Genomic DNA, 24781 nt, shown 5'->3' on the forward strand with positions numbered 1-24781 from the left:
TAAATAAGGTAGAAATATGGTGGGCAGTCAGATTGCACAGGGCCCTAGAGGGAGTCTGTGCAGAAGATAAAAACTCATCACAGCTGTGACTGGAGGAGTATCTGACGATTAAAGGCACAATGGCCAGATTTACATCCTTCCCTAACAGACAAATGGAGGATTGGGGTTATTGGTATCACTTTTTGACAGTTCCCATTATTTCATCAGGGGTAGCCATCCTCACCCACCCACTTAGACTAAAAGTAAGACTAAAAAGACAAGACTAAAACTCTATATTATTGACCTAAGTTAACGATGCCACCCATATGTTCTTGCTACTATCCGATCAATATTAGCTAAGCAACTATACTTGCGATCTTTTCTTCCTTTTTGTCCTTTTGAGGCAGGGTTTCCCCTACCAGTTCAGGCTGGCCTTGAGTTCACTTTTTAGCCCAGGCTGGTCTCGAACTCTTGGTGATCCTCCTTCCTCATCCTCCAGTGATGTGATTATAAACATGCTTGGTTAATAGGATCACTCCCAGCCTTCCAGGTTTACTCATTTTAGTGATTTTTCTTCCCTCTGCAATGTGGACTTTCAGCCAGCAGGAGGCCGATCCCTGTTGTCCTCCCATGCTTCCCCAGAGCTTGAATGAATAGGTGCTCTTGTAACCACGGAGTGCTATCCACTGAAAAGGATCACACAGGCTGCCACGGTGCTTGCCAGGGAGTAGATTCCGGCGCTCTCTACTGTGCTGCTCTGCATGCCTTTTATAACTGACCTCTGTATGGGTCAAGGAAAAGCAATTTCTCTCCCATTTGTAATTTTTCCTTACACACAGATAAGACCAAATCAGAAAGCTGTAGTTTTGAGATGGTATGTAGCCCATTGGTTTTGAACTCATGTTGATCCTCCTGCCTCAGCCTCCAGGGTGCTGGGATTATAGGTGTGCACCACCACGCCAGGTTGGAAAATTTGTTTTTCACTTTTTTTTTTTTTTTTGCAGTACAGGGGATCAAACTCTGGACCTTGGGCTCTGCTATGTAGCTCAGATTGGCCTCAAACTCAACGATCCTCCTACCTCAGCCTCACAAGGGCTGGGAAAGGGTGTGGCTGTTGGATGGATGTATCCTCCCCCCCCATTTATTTTGTCAAAACCCCAAACCAATTTTGAGAAAACAGGCATTAGCACACATTATTTGAATAAGAATTACAGAAATGCTAATTTCTCACACTACTTATAATTGTATGACTAAGAACATTCGGTATAAAAGAGAATCCTCCTTAGACAAAAGAAAGGCAATCAAAGAGGCCTTTCCTAGACTGTCTACCCCTCTAGTGGTTTCATTTATTTAAGAAGCATTTGTTCACTTTGCAAATTATCGATATTCTAATAGGACAAGGCATTAGGTTAAAATCTTTCTCACACATCTGGTCTTACGGAATTTTGCCAGATGTATTGGCCCGGCTCCAGCTTGTTAAGGAAGTCTGTGGAAGACAACTCCTGGTTGGAGCCCGCAGCAGTCTCTGGAATCTTTGGGAGTGTCCACCTACGTATTAATTTGCTAATTATCAACCACTCTAGCCCTTCGACTTATGTCATATTGAACTGCATTTCTCTGAACTCTTTATTCTGTTTTCCTTCTTTACAGAAATAGTTTTCTCTGTTCCTCTATCAAACGTTAAGAGTCAGCCCAGTTTGAGATATCTTCTCTTCTGACTACTTGGTAGGTGCGGCATGCACAACGGAAAACAGGAACTTTCTTCCCGGTCCTCATGTCTAATGTGCACTTCATTTTATTTCATTTAATAGTACTTACTATAGTTTGTGATCCGCAGGACTGAATCTCTCCCATGGCAGCCCCACTGGATCACTGCCTTTAATTTTGAAAGCACAGGTCGATGACTATTATTTTTTAAAACATTTATAATGACACCCAAACACTAGATTATCAATTATGCATCATGTATTTAGTTTTTCCTAACTCTTGGAAGAAATGAGTGAATGAACGGAGGGGTGACAAAGAAAGCACTATTCTGTCCAGGAAGATAAGAGGGGTATACGTGGAAGCTGGAGTTGAAACGACCTTGCTGAGCTGCCGGGGTTCACCAAGGGTCAACATTACATTCAGCTCTCTCCTCCAGCACGCCTGGGCTCCACCAACCTGTGCAGCAGAGAAAGCACGATTATTCAGGCAGGCAAACAGTTTTTGCATTGGACCAGTCGATCCAGTTCTGTATGCCAAGCCGCCTTCCTCCTTTGTCTCCGCGAGTTAATTACCCCTTCCCCTCGCCCAGACCGCCGCCTAACCCCTCTCCCGGCCCTACGCTCCACTTCCGGCTCCCTTCCGGCAGCCCTCTCCGCTGTACAGAGTCTCCCCATCCCCGCCCGCGCGGTCGCTGAGGTCTCCGGCCCGCCCGGCCCACGTGAGTCGGCCGGGCGCGCGTCCCCCGCGCGTGCGAGCCCCACGCAGGCCGGCCGGTGCTCCGCGAGCAGGAGCCGCAGGGTGTACTCTTCCCCAATTGTTGATGCTCCCGGCTCCCGGTTCGCGCGTCTCTTTTCCGAGGCCCATGAGGTCGGGCTGGGGCCGCCGTGACCTCGGGGCCACCTCCTCCCCGCCCTATTCCCCCCTCCCTCGCCGGGAGAGGGCCGCTCCGTCGCGCCCTCCCTCGCAAAGGGTTAACGTTGTGATCGCACGAGGGGGAGGAGATTTCCCTGCAGACGAGTAAAAAGCGTGATGGACGGGCGCGCGGGCGCTAAGACCGCAAGGCGCTCGTCCCCTCCGCCGGCCACGGACGCCGGGAGGTGCGCGGCACAGCCGGAGCTCAGGCACGCTGGCCCCTGGATGTGGCTGAGGCGGCCGGGCGAGCGCGACCTCCGCGGCGGCGGCGGGCCACCTGGGGTGGGCGGGACGCAGGCGGGAGAGCCCTCCCGAGCCAGCGCTTTACCGATTGTTTTATTTTGTGTAGAGAACACGTAGCGACCCCGAAGATCAGCCCCAATGAACATGTCAGTGTTGACTTTACAAGAATATGAATTTGAAAAGCAGTTCAACGAGAATGAAGCCATCCAGTGGATGCAGGAGAACTGGTAAGGCGATGCCCACGCGCCGCGGACCGGGGAGAGCCCCGGCCTCAGCGGGGTTCCGGGCCGGGCGTGGATGGTGCGGATCCCCGGAGTCCCGGCTGCAGGTGGGCGCCCCGCCGCCGCGCGCCTCCCACGGCTTACATAACAGACCGAGTGTGCGCCGGGCGATGCGCGCTGCCCGGCGCGGGAGATCCTCGGACCAGACCCGCGCGTGCTGCCCCCTGCTTCCCACCCAGGCTCGTTGTCTGCCGGCCTCCCGCAGCCACTGGGCGCCTGGCAGTGGCGGGAGGACCCGGCCCTCTGCTTTTATTCCCACCCGCGGCCGCCGGCTCGGCCCCGGCACCCTCGCGTCCTTCCTTTCTCCTTGTAGCGCCCCCACCGCCACTCTGCCTCACTATGCCGTGCCCCTCCCGGGGCTCCTTCCCAGGACCCCTTCCCCACGCGCTCCCCTTTCCGGTTTTCCGGACGGGGGGCGGAGGGCGTGGAGGAGGGGACAATGAAGCCTGGAAAAAAAAATGAATGAACCGAGCAAGCGAGCCGCGCCATGGTCAAGTATCTGTTGTACTCGGCGCCTCTGGACGTGCTGACTTTCCCATTTGTGCTGGCTGGAGTCGGGGCGCACACCTCCGGAACCCCTCGGCGTGCACAGCCCTTGGGAGGGCTTTTCCCCAAAAAATAGCCTATACTCAGGGTCGGGGATCCTCCAGTTTATAGTGCTCCCTTCCTCCGCCAGTCCTTAAGGAAATTCCCTTGTGGGAGGCGGTCGGGTGTCACCTTGCGAGGTGTATCCTAGCGGGTGTGGGGACCCTCCGGCTCCATCCTTGTGGCCGGTAGGCGGCCCTCCGCCCTGCACCCGGCTCTGCGCCTAGCGAAGCGCCAGCCCGGCCTTCCCAGAGCGGGCCAGGGGCCGGCCGCTGGAGGGGCGCTGGGCGCATCCCCGCCGGCTGCGCGGTGGAGTGGTGCCCGGGACTCAGTCATTGGGAGGGCTCGGCCTCCTACGTCCCCTGTCTCTTGGTGGCGACGACTAGCGTCTCGAGGCGCCCCGGTCCGCATGGCGCGCGCCCTCCGCGATTCCTCAGCTGAAGGCCCGGGGCGCATGAGCCCTGGGCGGCCACAGCCGGGTGGAACCCGCCTGTGGCGGCACGAGCCTGGCTTGGGTGCTGTGGACCGAACAGGGCGCGCGCCAGCCCGGCGGGGCGGGGCTGGTACCCGAGGCCGGGCACCCGAGGCGGCTGCAGTCGCTCTGTTCCCTGGAGGCGTGGAGAAGCGCGGCATTTGGGGCGGCAGACCCCTTCTGCTGCGCGGCTCGCCAATGCCCCTGTATAGATGCATCTTCTCCCGCGGAAGGGGTAACTTAGGACCCCAGCGTGGCGGTCACCTGAGCAGCCCTCCGCGCTCCACGCGCGCCCACCCACCTTCCACCCCAGAGCCTTGCGCGCGCCCGCGGCTCGCCGCTGCGCCCTGGTCGGACCTGCCTTTCCGGAGCCGCTTCCGCGCGCCCTGCCGCCCAGAGCTTTCGCAGTTGCCCGCCCTGCCTCGCCCCGCCCCACCCCTCCCCTCCCCGCGAGGTTGGTGTCCTCTGTCTCCTCGCTCTCCTGCTTATTTGCTGCCTTGTCTGTAAAGCCACTTTCCGGGGCATCCCCGTACCGTTTTCCGCGCCTCTCCATTCACTCGGTAAGACCTGGCTGAGCCAGGCAGGTCCTGGCCCTCGTGGGACAGCAAATGCCAAAAGTGGTTGAACATCACCTCTGCGGCTTCTCAGCCTTCCCGGCAGCGGTAACAGCTTCCTGGGTTTTAGTTTTGTACGTGGAAATTCACAAGTTGCCCGTGTGTCCCACAGACCACCGGCTCTTTAGGGTGCAGTCCTTGTGCCGAGCATTCCAGACTCTGCAACGCACCGAACAGAGTGCTGTGGACGCGGTGCTTGGTGATCCTGGTATGGCCAGCACTGCCTGTGCATGCCGGGATCCAGGCTTTCCATGCTTGGCCTCTCCTGCTGTTTGCATCCGTTTTCCCCACTCTGCTTTCTGCGCTTAGTGGACTTTATATTGTTCTGGAACTGTATATTTAAAGAATTCTGCAGCTTTACCCTTCCCTGGGACTCTTCCTGACCATGATTGTCTCGCTTTCTTTTACCCTGGTGCGCTTTCTCCAAATCCCAGTGGCCGGGTTTCAGGATCCCCGTGTCCTCCCCCCCCCCCCCCCCCCCCCCCCCCCCCCCCCCCCCCCCCCCCCCCCCCCCCCCCCCCCCCCCCCCCCCCCCCCCCCCGTTAAGCCAGGTGTAAACAAAAGTGAAGCTTTTCATTTCGCTTGCTAGCAGAAGGCAGCACTATAGTCAAGGCTTAGACCCCCTCATAGAGAAGCCGGAAGAGGGCTTTAGAAAATGACAGCCACCTTTCCAGACTCATTTACTGTACATAAACTGGGTTAAAATACCACAGCTTCTGAAGGAAGCTAAGGGCAGCTGCTATTTGGGGAATTTTTTTTTTTCCAGCTTTAATAATCTTGTTCATACACTCTCAAACAAAACTTACTGATTTGGGGTTATGAATTTCGCATAAATGAGCTACACAGGGTTTTGGAGATTGTAAGTTTAATGCACCCCATGTGGCACATATTCATGGAATAGAACCTCATTAATTTATGTATTTTTGTAGTGGTGTTTGTGTGAACTCCAAAGAGTTGGAGTGAGACACATTGATGAATTTGATTGCTGCTGCTTTAATGTTTAAGCGTTAAGGCACTGACCTGGATACTTACTGGCCTAGACATGAAATAGACTTGTTTATTTTTATAGCAAATAGTTGCATATATAGAGATTATAACAACTGAAATGCAGAGTAGTATGTTCCCCCTTGAGAATTATTCCAAGACATTTTGAAACAGTATTTCCAATTAAAAACATCCTGAGGATCACTATGAATGTGAGCAGCGTTAGCGAGACCCTGTACCAAAATAAATAAGAAAAATGTCCTGCGAGGGCCCAATACCAGGTGGAAGGAAAAGCCTGCTCTTCCCTCCAAATAGCCTGCTGGGTTCCAGTTTTACACCAGAACGTCCTTGTGATTTTACAGAGCTGGAAATAGACATACTTTGCTTTTCTATAAGCTGTCTAGCCCATGTTATTTTCACCAATGCCTGGCTGCATTTGTAAGCGCAGGTTGGAAAGGCTACACAAAACTCAGTGAGAGAGGCAGCTGGGCTCCGCACGCAGCAGCAGCAGCAGCAGCAGCAGCAGCCGCCGCCGCCGCCAGAGCGCTGCAACAACAGCGGATGCTGGCTGCTCCGGTTGTAATTGTCTGGCCAATAAGGATTATGTTCTGATGTCGGCTGACATGGAGTCCACCAATAGGAAGGCGGGAGGCCTGTGCTGACTGCTGTAACATTCTCTATGCGCCTTGACGTCACGGAGGGCTTGCCCGATCTGCAGGAAACCCGCCCCTCCCCTCCTCTCCCTCCCTTTGCTGGCCTTGTCCTCCTCCAGCCTTTCAAGGCTTTGTGGATTTTTCTGATTTTCTCTTCCCTCTCCTCCCACAGGAGATGGTTATAAAGGTTTATTGTTTTTATATTTTGACGTTGTGTTATGGGGTTATGAGACAGGAATTTTTAGAGAAACTGGCTGGTGAAGGAAGCCTTTTCATTTGCAAAGTTGTTTCTACCAAAGTCAGGGAAGGGGGGCAATAAGAAAACTTTGAGAAGAGTTGCAAATCTGTGTATTGTTTCTTCTGGGTGAGGTTTAGAAAGTAACAAGGTGTACAACTTTGGGATGAAAGAGTATCCGAAGCAGAGGAGACCCGAGTTAGTGTTTCATGGCAACATTGCAGCTTCAGGGTAACAGCTTTGGTTTTGCTTTTGGGAGAGGTGCTTGGAATCGCTCCCCTCTTCTGCCGGTGGTTGCTGCATGCGTTTGTGAGAAGAACAGCTGGAAGAGTGCCGTCTTTTGCGGGTATTAGCACAGGGTTTTGTGCAAGCGCTGTCACATCACAGCAAATGAGATTCAGGTCAGTGGCTGAGGACAATACTGACTCCATCCTGCATTGGCTCTTACTTTGCAAAGTCACAGATTAGAGTTAGTGTAGGACTGAAAAGTTCTAAGCATGAAGAATTTAAGTGCCATTCAGTAAACTTCAGAAAGGATCGGGGTGTCTGTGCCATATGTTGTTGGGTAAGAGTAAGAAGGTGGACTGGCACCTGGCATCCCAGCACACAGGAGGCTGAGGCAGGAGGGTTGCCAAGAGTTTGAGGCCAGCCTGAAATGCATAGTGAAACTTTGTCTCAGTAAGACCAAAAAAAAAAAAAGGTGGTGAAAGTACTATGAACATCTGCATTAGGACCCTACCCATACTAAAAAGTGGTGTGGGAACTTTGAATTGATCTGTATCTGTCAAAACATGATGTCACTTGTTTAGGTTTCCCAAGGATAAGCACCAACTTTGTGTAAGTCATTTTGTGCCTGTGTTATCCATCCGTATACTTGCATTAGTCAGTGTTTGGTGATTTTTTTTTTTTTTTTTTTTTAAACATAAGGCCTCCTGTTAAATTGTTGTGGCACTTGTGGCCTTCAAGGTTGGTGATTCCAAAACCGTCAAGAATACAGTGTTAGAGTTTGATCCCAAAGTCACCCCTTTGCATATCCAAGAGTGGCTTTGTGTGTTTCCTCCGAAGACACACTTTCAGCTCAGTGGGGATGCAATAGGGAGGGCTGCTGACCTAGGAAAACCTAGGAAGATAAATTATACCTGAAGTAAAATGAAGCCGAGTGACACTGACAAATTCAAGAATTTGCCTTTGCATTAATGATTGGGGATATTTTAGCTTCAGGGGTTATTTTTTGAAGTTAGTTATCTAAAACTTGTTTTCAAATTTACTCACCTTTTTCTCAGTGGGCATAAGTGAGCATTATTATCGGAATCTCCTGGTTTTTGCTTTTCTTGGATGGCTGCATCAAAATGTTACTGAGCTCTTTCTAAAAGTGGCTCACCGGTTAGGCCATAGCAGGTTCTGGGTTGCTTACTGTTTCTTCTGGAGTTGGGTTCCAGGTTGTTTTCATCTCAAACGAAATACTGAGTGAACTGAGCAAAAAGCAGTGGCAAAGTTTATTTGAAAAAGTAAAAGTGAATCGTGAGAGAGACTCTGGCTCTGCAGAGCAAGCTTGGGCCAATAAAAGAGGGCAAAGCAAGATGAAAGGACACCCGGGAGATAGCAGGGTTGACTATCCTGAGGGAAAAAAAGCCACGATAGCAAGCTCTTCCTGGCATGTGTGACCTTTTATCTTAGAGAAACCCTCAAGCCACCTTGGAACTGTTCTGCCTGCATCTGGGATCTCATAATTAACAGGCCATGCCAAGTCCAGCTAGTTTGCCACACCCTAACCTATGTCAGACTGACCTCCTTTTTTTTTTTTTTTTTTTTTGAGACAGAGTTTCACTCTGTAGCCGAGGCTGGCCTTGAACTCCAAACAGTTCTTCAGCCTCAGCCTTACAGAATGCCAGGGTTACAGGCCTGTGCCACTACATCTACTAGTTTGAAATTTATCTTTAAGTCTATGTACAAAAGAAATGTGTAAGTGAGAAAAGCTTACACTTACCTTTGCTGAGATAAATTAGGTGAATTTGCTAAGATAAATTATACATGCTGACAGCGAACAGTTGTGCTAGATGATCCTTCTTGGTTTCCAAATGCTCTGTCCTGTTACCTTTAGGATTTCATATTTTAGCTTTCTTTTTGTACTGCTTTTATGGAGGAGTTCTTCAATGCAGGATGATAGGGAGCGTATCTTGACATAATGTATTTTGTACATGAAGTATTCCATGATTTTAAAGGTGGGTTTCAGATGTTGGGCTCAACAGTTAATCTTACTAACACCTGACCTTGAAGCAGCTATTTTGTGAGAAATGACCTTTAAAGCTTTGAGGCCGAATTCCCGTGTTGACTGTTCATTCTTAATGGGGAGAGGATTGTTCTTTGAAGAGTCTGAAAAGATCAAAGAAAGGCATGTTTACCTTTTATCTTTGCACCTCCAAGGCATGTACCTGGATTAGGTGTACACGAGTCTGTACACACACATAAACATGCTAAAAGTGATTTGAGACTAGTGGAGACTGATGGTTGTCAAAGGCTATTTTTTTTTTTTTTTTCCCTTTAAATGAGATCTTTGCTAAGTGTCCCAGGCTGGCCTGGAGCCCTCCACCCTTCTATCTTAGCCTGCTTCTTGTGTATATTTTTACTGCCACAGGAAATTGGTTTATTTATTTATTTAGATACCAGGAATCAAACTTGGGACCTTGTGCATGGCAGGCAGGTACTTAGGCACTGAGCTAGCTCCCCGGCCCTAGAACTTCTTGCTAAACTAACTGTACTTTTTTTTTTTTTTTAACTGACCATACTTAAAAAAAAAATGCTGCACAATGATTCCTAATGAAATTATATCAACATTTATTTTTTAGAAGTCATCATTTTTAATATACATTTTAACTTCTTCTTTTTTTTTTTTTTTGGTATAAGAAATTGAATCCTAGACCTTGCGCTTGTCAGGCAGACTTAAGCCAATGAACTATCTCCCTGACTTAATATATATTTTAAAGCTACAAAGATTGAACATTTATTTAGCACTTACCTCAGGTTTTTTTTTTTTTTTTTTTTTTTTTTTTCCCTACAATATAGCTAATCATTGGCTAAAATGCTCAGGTTTTCTCGTTTTTTTTCAGAGCAGTTGATTAGCTCCTCCCACACACGGAATGGTGTCAAACAAAATGCAAAATGTTCAGGCTGCTAGGCCTAGCCTAACTGGCATAGTTGGCTTTTATAGGCAAGGTAAGTTCTCTGGCGCTGAGCGCTTTGAAGTTGACAATTTCATGAGCTTGTTTTTTGAGGCTCCATGAAAAAAAAAAAAAAGCGCGCTGAAGAGATTTCCTCCGGAAACTTTTTTTTCCAGACATGTGAGACTTCTATCAAAGTTGATGGGTGCTCTTTAAAGGTTTAAAAGCTGGACTAGCAGTGGTTATTATTGAAATAAAAGGGTAGGAAGCTCAATAAAAGCTACTTTATAACAAAATGTACCCTAAGTATCAACTTCTCCTCGTTCCTTTCAAGTTTATGACTTCTTGGCACGGGGGTCTCAGAACATAGGGTCAGTTCTTCTGCACTCTGGAACAGTAACAGCGATATGTGGTCCTTACTAGCTGCTTACTGATGGCCAGCATTCCTGTCAGATGCTTTCCATGTGGGAACTGTCAAGTCCCCACAGCCACCTGCTGCCCTGAGGTCTCTTCCTGGGGTGGCATCATTTGCCATCGAGGAAAGAAGAGAAAGTCTGGACTCCTGGCCTGACCGAGGCCTACAGGGGGCAGGAACTGCATAGGCCCCAGGCAGGCCCGCTTTTGAATATTAATAAATATTCAGTCAGGAAAACAGTGCTCTTGAAGACTTGCTGCACTAGAACCTCTTATGGTCTTAGTTAGTCCTTGCTCTTAGTCTCGTCGTGTTAATTTTTCCCCGAGTGGATCCTGAACACTTTGGGCCAGAAAAACTACAAAAAGCCCAGATTTGCTTTATGGGTACAACAAATGTTACATAGTATAAATATTTTATTCATGAAGAATTACTACTTTCTAGTTGGGAATGGTGGAGCATAGCTGTAATCCCAGCACTTAGCTTGAGGTAGGGAAACAGAAAGTGTTAAGTCCTAGATGGGCAATGTAGTGAAAACCTGTCTCAAAACCAAAAAGTATAAAATGCCAGTGGGTAGAACACCCCCAGGTACTATTCCCAGTATTGCAAAAGTGAAAATAGGACCTTGTGAACATCATCTTTGGTATCTGTCAGCACTTTTCTATGGAAGGTGTGGACACCTTTAGTGATGTTTTGCTATGAAACATTCGCAGTTTCATCTCAAACAAACCATGGCCCATGGATTTGGGACCTTTCTGGTAAAGCTTTGGCCTCTGAAATGCTCTCCTGCTGCTTCTCCGGTGATAACCTTGTGCACTGGCAGGGCTTCAGCCCGGAGGTTTTGTGTTTCCACCTGGAGCTGCAGGCAGTCCTGGGCCAGGGTTTAGTTGTCACTGGCAACAGCCCCACACTGTTGACAGAAAGAGATGTGTAGGCCGGGAATCTCCCTATTCTTGGAGGTCAGTTCTTACAAGGGAAAGGTTTAAAGAGTACCTTTGGTTTGATTTCTTTTAAATTCTTTTCCTGAGGCAAAGTAAAACATTTATTATGGGAAAAGAAATGGAAACATTAAAACGTATAAGAAAGCATCTTTAATTCTTCGAAGAAACCACCACTCTGGACCACATCAAATTCAGCGTTTTTTCCAAGGATTTTACAGACTTGAGCTCATGTAGATGTAACCCTTGCGCGATGATCTCCTTTGGATAAATATAAATTATGAATCTGGGAGAATTTTCTTTCAAAGGCTATGATACCTACAGCTGTGCTGATGCCTGAAAAGTTGAACCTGTCTGTTGGTTTTCCTAACTCACCTTCAGGCCAGTCATCCTGCTCACAAATGAACTATCCACTGGGCCATTGTCACCTTTTCAGACTCAGTATTTGAACAACTTGGCATTTGTAGCATCAGTGCCTGGTGAAGCAGTCAGTCCTTGCTTCTTCTTCTTTTTTTTTTGAGGAACCAGGGATCGAACTCAGGCCCTTGCGCTTGTCAGGGAAGTGCTTATTCCACTGAGCCATCTCCCTGGCCCCTTGTCCTTACTTCTTGACTTGGTCTTCTGGTTCTAAAGCAGAGGACTTTCGGCTCGTCTGTTCCACCCAGGGTGGCTCTGATGGTTTAAGTTTTTTTTCTGCCCTCTCCACATTGACCCAAAAGTTCAATGATCCTTGTTTTGAACCCAGTGTTGTTTTATACATTGTCCTCTGACCACGGGGACATGTTTGAAAGTGGCTTTTCAGACAGTAGTAGGCCTTTTCTAAGTCACTCTTCAAATGTTATTTGCCCTTTCCTGTGATCTATGTAGGTGCTATTGAAAAACAAAGTTCGGTTTGAATAACAATAACTGATAATTGCATAACTATTATCTACTAGGAAACCACTAGTATTTGTTGCACATTAATGGGAACAAAGCAAGCCTGTGTGGGATTCCCGCGCTGCGTGGGATGCTGAGTCAGGATTGTGGTCCCACTCCTTGCTGTGGGATGTTCCCAATCCTGCTGCCCAATGAACCACCATTGTGGTCTGGGCTTGCAGTTCGCATGTCTGTATTTTCAGAACTACTTTGTGTGTGTGTGGTGGTGGAGGGTCTTGTTGAGCTATCCAAGCCCAGCCCCAACTTTGGATCTTTTTGCTGCAGCCTCTGGGAGTGCTGGGATAGCAGTCATGTGCCCCAATACCCAGCATGAAAATTCTTTTTGAGCCTTTTTTAATTGCTGATGATGTGTGTGGTACCTGATTCTTCTCCAGTTCTTTGTCGTTACCAAATTCTTTTTATACTGGTAGGAGGGAGATGAGGGGCAGAAGGTTTGAGACAGACACATGCTCTGTGCTTGTGACCCTTCACCCAGAGTTTAGACTCTGTTCAGCTCTAGATTGGTTTTGCCCACAAGGCTCCTACATGGTAGGTCTGTGGAGGGGTCCAGACAGGTGGAAGACTCCGCCTCCACTGCCAGTCCTGGGGATGCTTGCTAAGCCACAGATTTCACTGTCTACACTCCCCTTCCTCAGCCAAGCACGCTGTCATTGGGAGGCTACCACCACAGCACAGCTGAACACCCAGGGGAAAATACTCACTTCCTCCCCTCCCCTTCTTAATTTGCAACCACATCCTGTGTGTTCAGGTTCTGGGTTGCCTTTCTCTTTTGTTCCTTCAGGAAGGGCTGCCCCAGCCCCCACGGCTCCCCTCTGTCTCCTCTGTGGCTTTCCAGCCTCTGATGCTGATGCGTGCACCACCTAAATCACGAAGGGTTTTGTCTTTCCTGTGGTTACACACCTTCAGTGGCTTCCTGTCATCCACAGGACAGATCTGAACAGTTTTGAAAGGCTGGAAAGGACATCCAGCACGCTTCTGCGGTTTTCTCCCCCCCCCCCCCACCCTGTTGCGGCAGCCCTTGCCCTGGCCATCTATTCAGCCGTGGCTACCCAGAGACCTTCCCATCCTTGTGGTTGAGTGGCACTTGGCTCCTAACCAGAGTACTGTTTTCTGGTGTTGAAATTGGTGCCTACCACGGAATTGAGCTTGTGGTTACGCTTGGTGTGTGTTGAAATGAACATGTGTATGTGGGAGGAAATAAAGCCTTTTGTTCACTTTCAAGGAATTATATTATCCCATGCCTCCTGTCCGCTTCCTTAAGGGAGGCAGAGAGACAGCCCAGTGTCCAGAATGACTACAAATACTTCCCCTACTTACCTAGTCTTACTCTATTAATATAGCTTGACCAATTTAGTAAATAAACTCTTGCCAATTATTGGAGACTGAGATCTTTTCTGGGTGCTAAAACCATCTGCTCCAATCAGAAAGAAATGACATTTGGCAAGCAGAATTCCCTTAAAATGGAGTGGTGGTGGTGGTGGGGACTCATGCCCAAGGAGAAAAGCCAAAATAATAGCAAAATTGTAATCAGTTGTGGTAAATGGTGGTTATTACTTTTTCTTCTTCTAGAGTCTTGTTTTCATTAATGATTACGTGCTTATTATTTTGTAATAAGCATAAGTTCATTTTACAAAGGTGCATGTATGGTATCAAGTGAGAGGTAACTGTGTTTTAAAAACTAAGATGCGGGGCTGGGGAGATAGCTCAGTAGAATAAATGCTTGCCTGGCAAGTGCAAGGGCCTAGTTTAATCCCCGGGTCTGCCAAGAAAAAACAAAAAACCAAAGCTGAGATGTTTAAAACTTAATGTTGAAATGAGCAACATAATGAGCTATAGAGGCTGTGTGGATACAGAGCTGTGAGTTCCCACTCCGAATGAATGTGCTTTCTCAGATTAAGTGGGGATGAGCCAGACTGTTAATGGGACATTCACTTTCTTGTCTTTCTCTGGGGGTAACGTGCACTGTTAGAGTATGAGTTTTGAGTAAAAAGGGGTCATAATCCTTCACTGAAGGGGACAAGAGACATGATTACAGCTCTCACAGGACTCAGAAATGTGTCTAGTGGGGCAAAGGTTCCTGAGGGACACTGGCCATCTAATATAATAGAGACAAAAGATTAAACACAAACCTATCCCCAGGGAGAAAAACTGGAGAGGGTAATTGGCTCAGGGACCTGGTGGCGTTGGGAACAGAGGCCGCTCTCATACCTGGAATGTATGAAGCCCAGGTGTGGAGCACCGAGGAATGCCTTGGAGGCTGTGTCAGATTGTGGTTGTGTGCAGGGGAGTGTCAAGAGGCTGAGATCTGCATTCAGAGAACTGGGGTGCCCTGGCTGGGGGATCAGGGTGGCAGGACTTGCACAGCATTGCTCTGTGGAGTGGTTGCATGGGTTGTGGAGGTTGTGTTGGACCCTCACTGTGTATTAGACTTGCCCCCAAAAGGAGAGGTGCAGAATTGCCTTTGTGCATACGGAAAGGAGGGCTATTGTTTTCTTTTACACTTTAGTTACCTACGTTGATCAGGTTACACAGGCTCTAGGAAGCTAGACAAAATCTAGGACTTGCCTTTCAAAATTCATCTTTTCCTAACCGCTGTCCCTGTAAAAACACAAATCACAGGAGCAGGAAAAGGGAGATTAGAAGGTAATGCTCAAATCATGTGGGACACTGTCTTCAAAGGCCTCTGAATAATCCAGTGATAATCTTAAGGTTTATGTCCTGTCTCTACAGTTGGGCAAAATTATGTTCTTAAGTTGTAGACAACTTAAAAGTATTATTTCTAGATCGAGAAGATAAACTATGCGGTGCTGGCCCTGCCCCTGGGGCGCACTGAGATAGCAATTGAGACTGGGCATGGTAGCATGCGCCTGTAATACCAGCTCTTGGAAGGCTGTAAACAGGCGGATCACTATGAGTCTGATCTATTAGTGAGACCCTGAACACCCTGTAGACCCTTCCCTAAAAATACAAAAAAAAAAAAAAAAAAGGATAAACTATATATTGGAAAATAACAAACTTTTACTTAATTATAGGTTTATTAGTCATAGAAAATAAGTATGCCAAAAATAGTCCAGTTGTCGTGGTGCACACCTGTAGTCCTAGCACTGAGGAGGCTGCGGTAGGAGGATCATGGCGAGTTTGAGCCCAACCTGAGCTACATAGTTCAAGCCCCACTTGGAATCATAACAAGACCCTGTCTCAAAAAAGAAAAATTAGTATTAGCAAAATTGATGTGCTAACAAATGGTGTTCTTGCAGTTAGCATCATTAATAGTTTAGGTATATAGATTTGGTTTTTCTTAGAGTATTAAAAAAACTATTTCCTCGAAAGGTACTTTTTCTTATAGTATACAAAAATAATTTAACCTGCTAAATATTTATAACTTTCTTCTGTAGCATCAGAGGAAAAGGCATATTCTCTTTTCTCAAGTATTTTTTAAGCAAAGCATCTTATTAGAGAAATTCACTCAATTATATTTTTTCAACGTTGTAAAACGATATTTATTCCTTTGGTACAGGTACACTACATAGCTTGGACTCACAGTGGTCCCCTTGTCCCAGCCTCCCCAGCACTGGGATTACAGGGGTGTGCCACTACACCTGGTTTCGGGACCTGCACTGTGAACCTGGGCTTCTAGAGTCGTCAATGGCATGTGTGGTACCCGGGATAGAACCTGGGTCCTTGCGCTTGCCAGGCAAGTGCTTAGACCACCAAGCTATCTCCCCGGCCCCCTACTTAAATTATTTAAAAATTAGCTGTTCCATAATAAAGAATAAGAAATTTGTACGTAGTTTGATATTCTCCAGTAACATACTTATACTTAACAATTATATTCTTTAAAAATTATATTCTTAGTTTTGCAGCTCCAGTCACATTAGCATACTAACTACTCTCTGGGATTAGATTTGGGTGTTATTTCATATGTCTGATTCAGGAAAGCCCAAGATTTGTTTGTTTTATTTGGATTAAATGGGTGAAATAACATACCTATTATGGAAAAGCACATAGAACAAACTAAATGGAGCTGAACTATAAGAAAAGATCCTGCCGTGTTTCTGACGATACTTAGCTTTGATAAGGAAGAGAAGCTCAGTCTCAAGAGATCCGTGAATCGGTCACCTTGTAACTTGTGGGGCCCTCCCCCCACCACATACCACCGCCTTCAGCCCACAGTCTGGTGGAAAGCACAAAGAGGCATCGGATTCAGTTTTCCTCCGTGAAAAGAGCACAGACTGCTCATGTTGGAAGTGCCCTGCAGTAAAATCTAAACTGCTTCTTTAGATTGATTGGTAGGACAGCTCCGCACACCTTGTTAACATCTAAGATCTAGGATGTTGGGGTGCAGTAGTTTTCCAAAATGTTGTAAATTTGTAAATTGTTTTCATTGGTCTGAGACCAGACTGCTCTTAGCTTGCCAGTGTCTTCAGTAGCTGGCTTAAATGTTTTTGTTTTGTTTTGTTTGCCTTTGTGTGAAAATGAAAAACATTACTCCTATTTCCTTTTGAATCCAGCTGAGTTTAGTGATTGATGTGTATCTGACTTCCTGAAACACGGTCTTGGTTCGTGAGTGGAATTATGTGTGCCTGCCTGACTAGAATCTTGGGGTTATTCCTGGAGTCATTTCCTTATGAGTATACCTGATGTGGAGGAGTTGTAGGGTTTATTTTCATGAGGCAAAGATGTATACTGTTCTCAAAATACCTTGAGAAGTGATAAATTTCTGTCAGTTATGGAATCAATAGGCCAATGTTTTGAACAGACCCAGAGAACTGTTCATAGAAATTTATTTATTTCTTTTTATTTGTTTACATTTTAGGGAAGGGTCTACAGGGTGTTCAGGGTCTCACTACTAGATCAGACTGTAGTGATCTGTCTGTTTACAGCCTCCCAAGAGCTGGGATTACAGGCCTGCGCCACCACGCCCAGTCTCAATTGCCGGCTCAACGTGCTCCAGGGGTGGGGCGGGAACAGCAGGCTGGGGGATCAAACCCCTGGCCCCTGTGCCTGCTTGTAGGCACTTTAATTTGCTGAGCTATTTGGTTGGCCCTTAGATAAAACTTAGAAGAAACAAGCAAAAAAAAGAAGACAGTAAATGTTATGCTGAAATAAACATGAACATTTTGGTACAAATCTTTTCAAACCTTCTATCCATCCATATGCTCATTTTTCTAACAAATATATTGCCACAGTGTTCAGATAATATTTTCTGTAACCTGACATTTTAAAATGCAGAACAAATATTTTTCCCTGTTTTTAAATACTTTCTGCTAGCTGTGTGCCTCTGGAGGGTCCATGTCTATGCTGAATCTTCCTTTCTTTGTGAGAAATGTTTACTGATCTGGAAGAGTTGTTGCACTGATTCAGGGATTTAAAGTTTTCATTGATACTGTATGCGTTAGTTCTGTCATTAACATTGAATGTTGTTGTTGGTTGTGGTGGCACAAGACTGTAATCCCAGCACTCGGGCGGCTGAGGCAGGAGGATAGCCATGAGTTCGAGGCCAGCCGGGGTTACGTGGTGAATTCAAGGCCAGCTGCGTAGCAAGATTTTGTTTCAAGAAAACAAAACAAAAGGAAAGAATAAAAAAAGGAAAAAGGTACTATTTCAAAATGTTGAGTGGCTTTATATCCTAACAATTTAAGGATGTTTAAAAATTTGAGGCCTGGCATGGTGGTGCATACCTGTCTGTAATCCTAGTACTCCGGAGGCTGAGGCAGGAGGATCCTTGCCAGTTGGAGACCAGCTTGGGCTACAAAGTGAGCTCCAGGCCAATCTGAACTACAGAGTGAGACCCTGTCTCAAAAAGACCAAACAAACAAACAAACACAAAAAAATTGCACAGGCTAGTGGTAGAGCACCTGCCTGGTATGTGTAAGGCCCTAGGTTCAATTCCCAGCACTGCAAAATAATAAATAATAAAAATTTGCATGAAGGCAATGAATGCTGTTTTACCTTAGTTTTGCCAACACATCTAACAGGACGGTCAATCAGCTAAGACATTTTTTGCAGTTCCAGAAGTTGTTTTGGCAGAGTGCAGCCATGACCAAGTGACACTTAGTGAGAGGAGAATGACATCACCACCAGCATCCTGCAGACCCAGAATTCTAATCAAGAGTCTGGTCTCATCAGGTGTAACATAGTTTTATGCGATGGTCTAGAGTCTTTGAAATGTAGCTGATGTGGATGCTTTATGATGAGAAGCAACTAGGTGGTGTTTGAGATGTCAGCAGAATTTGGAGCACTGACTGTCATTGTGGGGATCTCTGGGAGAGGTCTGCCTATTGCCATGGTCACCGTGCTCTGCCCTGCTGCCCCACCCTGGCCCGAAACCCCGAGCCCTTGTCCCTACGTCCATGCTTGGGTTCCAGGTCACACCCAGTACTTCCTCCATCTGGTTGGAGAAGTGGGTCAGAGGTGCTGTTTGATTGCCGCAGCATCTTGTGCCCTTAGTCTTAGATAAACCTGAGGGCTTACTCAGCGCAGCATGTGTTGGAAGGTGTCATTGCCCAGTGTGTGCAAAGGAGAGCGGGCACCGTGGCCCTGGAGTCTGCTTTTCCTCTTGTCCTTTGGACTTGAAGAAAAAACAAGCAGACCCAGGAGACCTGAGAGTGTTGGTTTTCATGTTTCTCCCTTGCCCCAAACTATGTAAAATGTACAGGAAAAGTTCCTTTATTCCAGGGAACATGTGTCCTTTGTCTCACTGTAACAATAAGCAAAAACACTTTTGTGGATTCCACAATAAAATCGGCACAAATTTTGTGTAGTTGGGGATAATACAAGAATTTATGTATGCTTATGCACTTAATAATAAGTGCTTATGTTTGTAAGCACTTATTATTTTTATTTTTATTTATTTATTTAATACCGGATCTTGCTATGCAGATCAGACTCATAGTGATCCTCCTGTCTCAGTCTCCCCAGCGCTGGGATGATAGGCTTGCACCACCACACTGAGTTTCGGGGCCAGCTCAGTGTGGGGCTAGCATGGCATGTGGTTCCGGGTTGAACTCTGGTCCCTGCTCTTGTCATGCAGGCGCTTAGACTGCTGAGCTGTCTCTCCAGCTCTTACTTTAAACCATGCATGCTCAGATCTCATTTCTCAAGAAGAAAGGTGTTCATTCAACTAAACATCCAGTAGCTGGTATGGATTGTGTCCCCGAAGGCTCTTCCTTCCCAGGGTGTGATCCAGCCACCTGGGATGGATTTGTACTGGGCCCCCAGCTTGCTTCAGGCCATTCCCAGCAGGGAGACATTTTTGTAAAATGGAAAGGGACCAAGAGTGGGAGAAGGGGGAGGGAGAAGGGGGGAGAAAGGAAAGAGTTTAAAAAAGAATTAAGGTGTGTTATGTATGTGTACCAGCCCCCCACAGTGAATGTTAATTACGAGGCACTACACACAAGTACCAAGAAAAAAAAGGTCAAAAAATTGATGGGAACCTCAAATTAGCAGATACTGAGTCCCTGTTTCCAGAGGGGGTTCTGGGATATATGCGAGTCTTAGGTCACAACACTTTCTACAGCTGTTCAGTGTATAGAACCTTCTTTTGTGTGTGCCTCCGTGAAACACACTCATTTACACACTAGTGACCCGAGAACTCTGAGCTCATCTCTGGCCCCTTGGTCCCTGCGTGGATGCAGCTCATGCAGCACGAACCTTTCTCCGTAAGGCAGAGCGCGGTCTTCGTTGCTTACAGCAAGATGTGGGCCATTTTAAATAGTGGACACGCAGGCAGAGGGCCCACAAATGCAGAAACCTGGGGGCTGGCAGAGGAAGCACTTGCTGGAAGCCTGAGAGCAGAAACCAGAAAGCAGAGAGAGATCCGCTTCTTTGACCTCAGCCACAATTTGCACTTGAAGCTGCTCTGTAGAGGACCACAGGAAACTGCAGAGGGGCCCTGGGTTTTGATTTGGAGGTTAGAGGTCTATGTGAATGAGTAGTTGACTTGTGAAGAATGAGAGTTGATTAGTGTCCAAAGCTAAAGTGCTGTGGGGCCGAGGGGAGGTAGCTCAGTGGCATAAGCGCCGGCCTGGCAAATGGAAGGTCCTGGGTTCAACCCCCAGTACCAAAGGCAAAAACAAAGTGTTGGGGGGCTGGGAGGTAGCTCAGTGGTAAGATACTTGCCTGGCATGAGGGAGGCCGAGTTTGATCCTCAGCACGGCAAAGTACGAAATAAAACAGAAAGCAAAGTTCAAATCTTACCCCTGCCCTAGGCAATACAGATAATAACAGTGGTGTTCACCTAAAATATTCTCCACAGAACACTGAGATGTCAGTTTTCTTTTTATAATGAACAGAGAGTTCAAATTTAAATGACAAGCTTGCCTTTGAATCTAGAGAACAAATTTTTTTTGTTAAAGAAGTTAAGAATGGGGTAAACTTGTTATTTTTTCTTTCCTCAAAGAGAATACAGAGAAAACAAAGGAACATGGATAATTCCCAGTTCTTTGCTTTAGAAATGTGGAGGTTGAAGTTTCTTGGAAATTCTAAGTAGTGTTCACTTAGAGACCGCTTTTGGATACTAATCAAGAATATTAATTAATTGTTGAAAACATCAGTTCAGCCCTTCATTTTAGGAGATTGCAGTTGGCCAGGTCGCAGCAAGGACTGGCAGCTTGTGAGGCCATGAGTCTGGTAACTGTCCTAAAGGGACCTTAAATACACACGGTGGTGTCCACTGCTGTGCTGACTGGACTCTCCCATGTTGGCTTATGACCTTTGAACCCACCAGGACAATCTCAGACGCTGTTTTCAAACACAGTACCTTCAAAGGATGGTGTGGTTGCCAGGCAGTGTGAGGGTCCATAGAGTTCTGGCTCAATGGCTATCTACATGCTGGGGTTTTTTTGTTTTTTTTTGGTTTAGTTTGGCTCTTTTGGCAGAACCGGGGATTGAACTCATTCTACTGAGCCATCTCTCCAGCTCTCAATGGCTATCTATGAGATAGCAGTGTATCAAAAAGTTCTGATTGAATCTATTGAATTGTACTTTAACTCTATTAATTTATAGCAATATCATGTTCACATACATAAGCTAAAATACTGGTGGAAAACATTGATTTACTCTTAAAGAATAGTAATTTTTTCCTTCAGTAATTTGTTCTTTGTTCTTCAGTTCTGCTTATACTCATTAAAGGGACAGGAAAACAAAGTTTCTACTAAAACACTAATGTTAACGAATAAACCCTCCCTAACCAGACCTTTCAACTAAGTCTTTACAGTTACACCAAAAATACAAAAACTGATTCCTTAATTGGCCAGATACTTGTCTACCTCTAAAGGCCCCAGAAAGTTTTATAAAACCAGTATAATAGCCTTAAGCACAGAGAGGTAGGTGTTCTATTCTTTAAAATAAGAAAGGGGAAAAAAACCCTGCTACATGTTTTTAAAAGGACATACTGTATTTGTGTAATTTTGATCAAAATCAGTTGTCAAGAATATGCTAATGGAAGCACTCCTTTTGCTTCCTTGCAAAAAAAAAAATCTTTTAATTCACTCTTAAGTAACCATTACAGTTTTTATTATAGAATACTGATAAGTTCTGGGCCGGAGTACAAACTGCTAAATTATGGCCCTGATCCAACATGGCCGAATCCCCCAAACAGCAGCTTATCTTCCCAGTGACCACTTCCTCCTTCCCCACCCACCCTGGATACCTTTCTGGCTCCCACTAGGCTCCCCAGTCAGCTCCTAGCGGATTGCTGAACCTGCCCCCAAACTCCGCCCCTAGCCAAAAGTCCGTGAAGTCACTGGCCTCCCTGTCCCAGATCAGAGGACTGCCTCATCCATCTCCCTGCCACCAGTCCTCTCAGTGTCTTCTGAATTAATAAAGGCCCCAACCTGTTTATTTCTGTTTGTCTGCCACACTGAAAAACCTAACAAATACATCTTGATAAATGAATACCATGTATTTAAAAAATATTTTTATTATTTATTTATCCATTTGGTACAGGATCTCCCTAAGCAGCTCCGACTTGTAGTGATCCTGTCTCAGCTTCCCCAGTGCTGGGATTATAGGCATGCATCACCATGCCTGGTTTCAGTGGGTCTGGTTTCAGTGGTCATGGGGATGAGGTACTAGAGATCGAACCTGGATCCTGGCGCTTGCCAGGCAGGCACTTTGATCGCTGAGCTATCTCCCTAGCCTCCATGTATCATTAATCAGAAAAAAAAAATTAAAAACATATACAACAAAGGTCAATTTCTAAAACACATAAAATATGATAGTTACCTCAGGCTTAGGCATTTACATTGTGTGTACCAAAAGTGGTGCAGTGCATGATCCCGGTCACTCTGGTCCATACATTCAGGTTCTTTGCCATTTTGGTAAAAAGTAAGGATTTATTCAAAGCTACCACCAAGGAGATGCCAGAGTCCATTGCCTCATCTCACCTTCTCCCCATGTGCAGGGGACAAAGGGCTTGTGCTAGGAAGCCAAAGGAAAAGGGAGGGCCCAGAGGCAGTCGCATCTCCACACTTGGCCCCTCTGCCCTGCTATGTTTAGCTGGCTTTCCCCTTGCTAGCTGGAAGAGTGGCTGGGCCCACCCCGCCTGTGCATTTAATCCTTTCATCTGGGCTGAGAAGAGATGGCTGTGACTGTCACCTTATGCTCTAGGGCAGAGGAAGTTTGGAGAAACGCTTGCTGCCGAAAAAGAAAAATGAAGTTCCCTTTTGCAGTGCTGGTTACACGTGTACCAAAATTCTAAGTGTGATTATATTTTGAAGATAGGATTAAGTTTCCATTTGAGGGAACTTAGTTACCTTTGCTATGGAGAGAATGCAGCCTTGCAGTGTTCGGCAGCTGTGTGCCCTCTGCCTATGGGGACCCTGTTGGCTCAGGTGACCCATAGCAGCAGGCTGATCAGAGCCAGCCTGCCCAGTGCAGGAGGCAGGCGAGAAAGCGGCAGTGTCCTTCCCTGGCAGGCTGAGCCTCTGACAGTAATTCAGCTTATTTGAATTAGGACCCATTCAGGAGCCTAATGTTTATGCAAACTACAGGCAAGATGCCATCCAGCAGAGCAAATACTCCATACAGGAGTTACAGTGACTCAAAAGGAAAATCACTGTGTTGTGAGAGATTTAGAAAGAGTCTATTAAGAGCGCCTGTTGCCGAATTAACAAAAGGGAGTGTGTGGGGGCCCAAGGGTCACAGAGGAGATGGCCATGCCTTCCTGTGTGCTAGCAACCAGGCAAGTCACCCTGAGATTTGGAGGGTGGCAGAGAAATGCAAGAACTTAAGAGATTGCTTGTTATCTAAAAAGAAAGATGATGTCTAGTTGTTATTCTGTAGAGCCAGATTTTTTGGGGGGATGGAGGAGGGAGCAGTAAGTTAAGGACAAGCCAAGGTCTTAAAAGAGCCGGTGAGGGACATCAAGGATGTATTGTCAGAGATGGTGACAGGCTCGAACTTACAGTGCTCAGGAGAACAAAAGTTGTGCATGGTGTCTTTCCCAAAGGTCAGCTCTGAACAGGGATTTCATTGGTAAGCGGGAGCTCTGGAGCTCTTGCCTACAGACCAGGAGGCCGAATCAATGGAAAACTGGACCAGGACCTGAGAGACTACTGGGAATTTGGAGACACCCACCTGGTTTCTCACCCACTCAGGAGAGCCCAAGCCTACAGATCATCCTTAGGAATCATCCCCAGATTGTCTCCAGGGCACTGGTAAATGGTTTTAAAATACTAGCGTTAACCTGGTGATTTTGATATTGCTTGTTTCAAATCCTCCTGGGAAATCCACTAGGAATGTGTTATCGTGTTATTTTAGGGTTGAGGAGATGGGCTGTCAAAGGGGTGATTATCTCGCCCTGCCCCACAGGAAATATGTGATTGACTTGAGATTAGAGCCCAAGCTCCCCTGCCCCGAGTGCTGAGGATAGCTAGCCGGCATGTGCCCCTGTGAGCCGCACAGCCTCATGGGCCATGTGCTTTCTGCTGCTTACAGTGCTGCTCCCAGGCAGGATTTGATGAGCCCTAGGAGCCGATACAAGAGACCCCAAGCGGCCAGCGTCTGCCTGAGGTGGTCCTGCAGACACGTTGGATGCATGAGTGTAGGTGGGCTGCTTGGAAGCCAGTCAGGAATCGCAGTTGCCCTGGTAGACCGAAGGGTCTCACCTGAATCAGGCGGGAAGCTGATGGACTAAACTGCTTCTGCCATAGACCCAAATCATGTCTAGTTCTTGTTTCTTTGTTTATAGTGAGATAGGTTCTCACTAAGTACCAAATAAGATTTAGAATGACCTTTCTAATAGAGTCATTAAGTCATTAGTCATTCAGCCTAAGAAATGCATTACCTCATGGTTCCCTGGTATTGTTTCCACACTGTTACTTCCCACATGCTTTTATTCCAGAAAGATGGGAATGGCTGCCAGCCCGACTTTATTGCCCTTTGCATACCTCATATGAGCAGCCAATTTATCCATCCAGCTAGTCAGAGCCAGTTCTCTTTTTGTAGAGTAAAAGTCAAACAACTTGTCCCACAGTTCATGCACTTAGTGTAATTTGGGTGGGTACTATAAAGATTGTATATAAGCCACACATGATGATGCACATTGTAGTTCCAGCAGCCTGGGAGTGCTGAGGCAGGAGGATTGCAAGTTCAAGCCGATCTGGAAGACCGAGTGACTTAGCAGGACCCTGTCTCAAATATAAGAAAAATTTAAAAAGAGGTTTGGGG

General features: G+C 46.6%; 1 protein-coding gene across 3 annotated transcripts in view; it reads left to right on the plus strand.

The window, feature by feature from the left end:
• Positions 1 to 2388: 2388 nt before the first annotated feature.
• Positions 2389 to 24781, plus strand: part of Elovl6 (ELOVL fatty acid elongase 6) — a 123659-nt gene continuing 101266 nt past the window's right edge. Inside the window, exons 1-2 of one of the 3 annotated variants that reach the window (XM_023710039.1) lie at positions 2389 to 2404; positions 2948 to 3068. In XM_023710039.1, coding sequence (XP_023565807.1) covers positions 2980 to 3068 — 89 coding nt within the window. In that variant the 5' untranslated portion in view covers positions 2389 to 2404; positions 2948 to 2979. Of the gene's footprint in view, positions 2405 to 2534; positions 2554 to 2712; positions 2808 to 2947; positions 3069 to 24781 lie in introns of those variants that run through there. The other 2 variants (XM_023710038.1, XM_004626682.2) reach the window with 2 other exon arrangements.

This window comes from Octodon degus, unplaced genomic scaffold, assembly GCF_000260255.1.
Source record: "Octodon degus isolate 3935 unplaced genomic scaffold, OctDeg1.0 scaffold00016, whole genome shotgun sequence".
NCBI lineage: Eukaryota > Metazoa > Chordata > Mammalia > Rodentia > Octodontidae > Octodon > Octodon degus.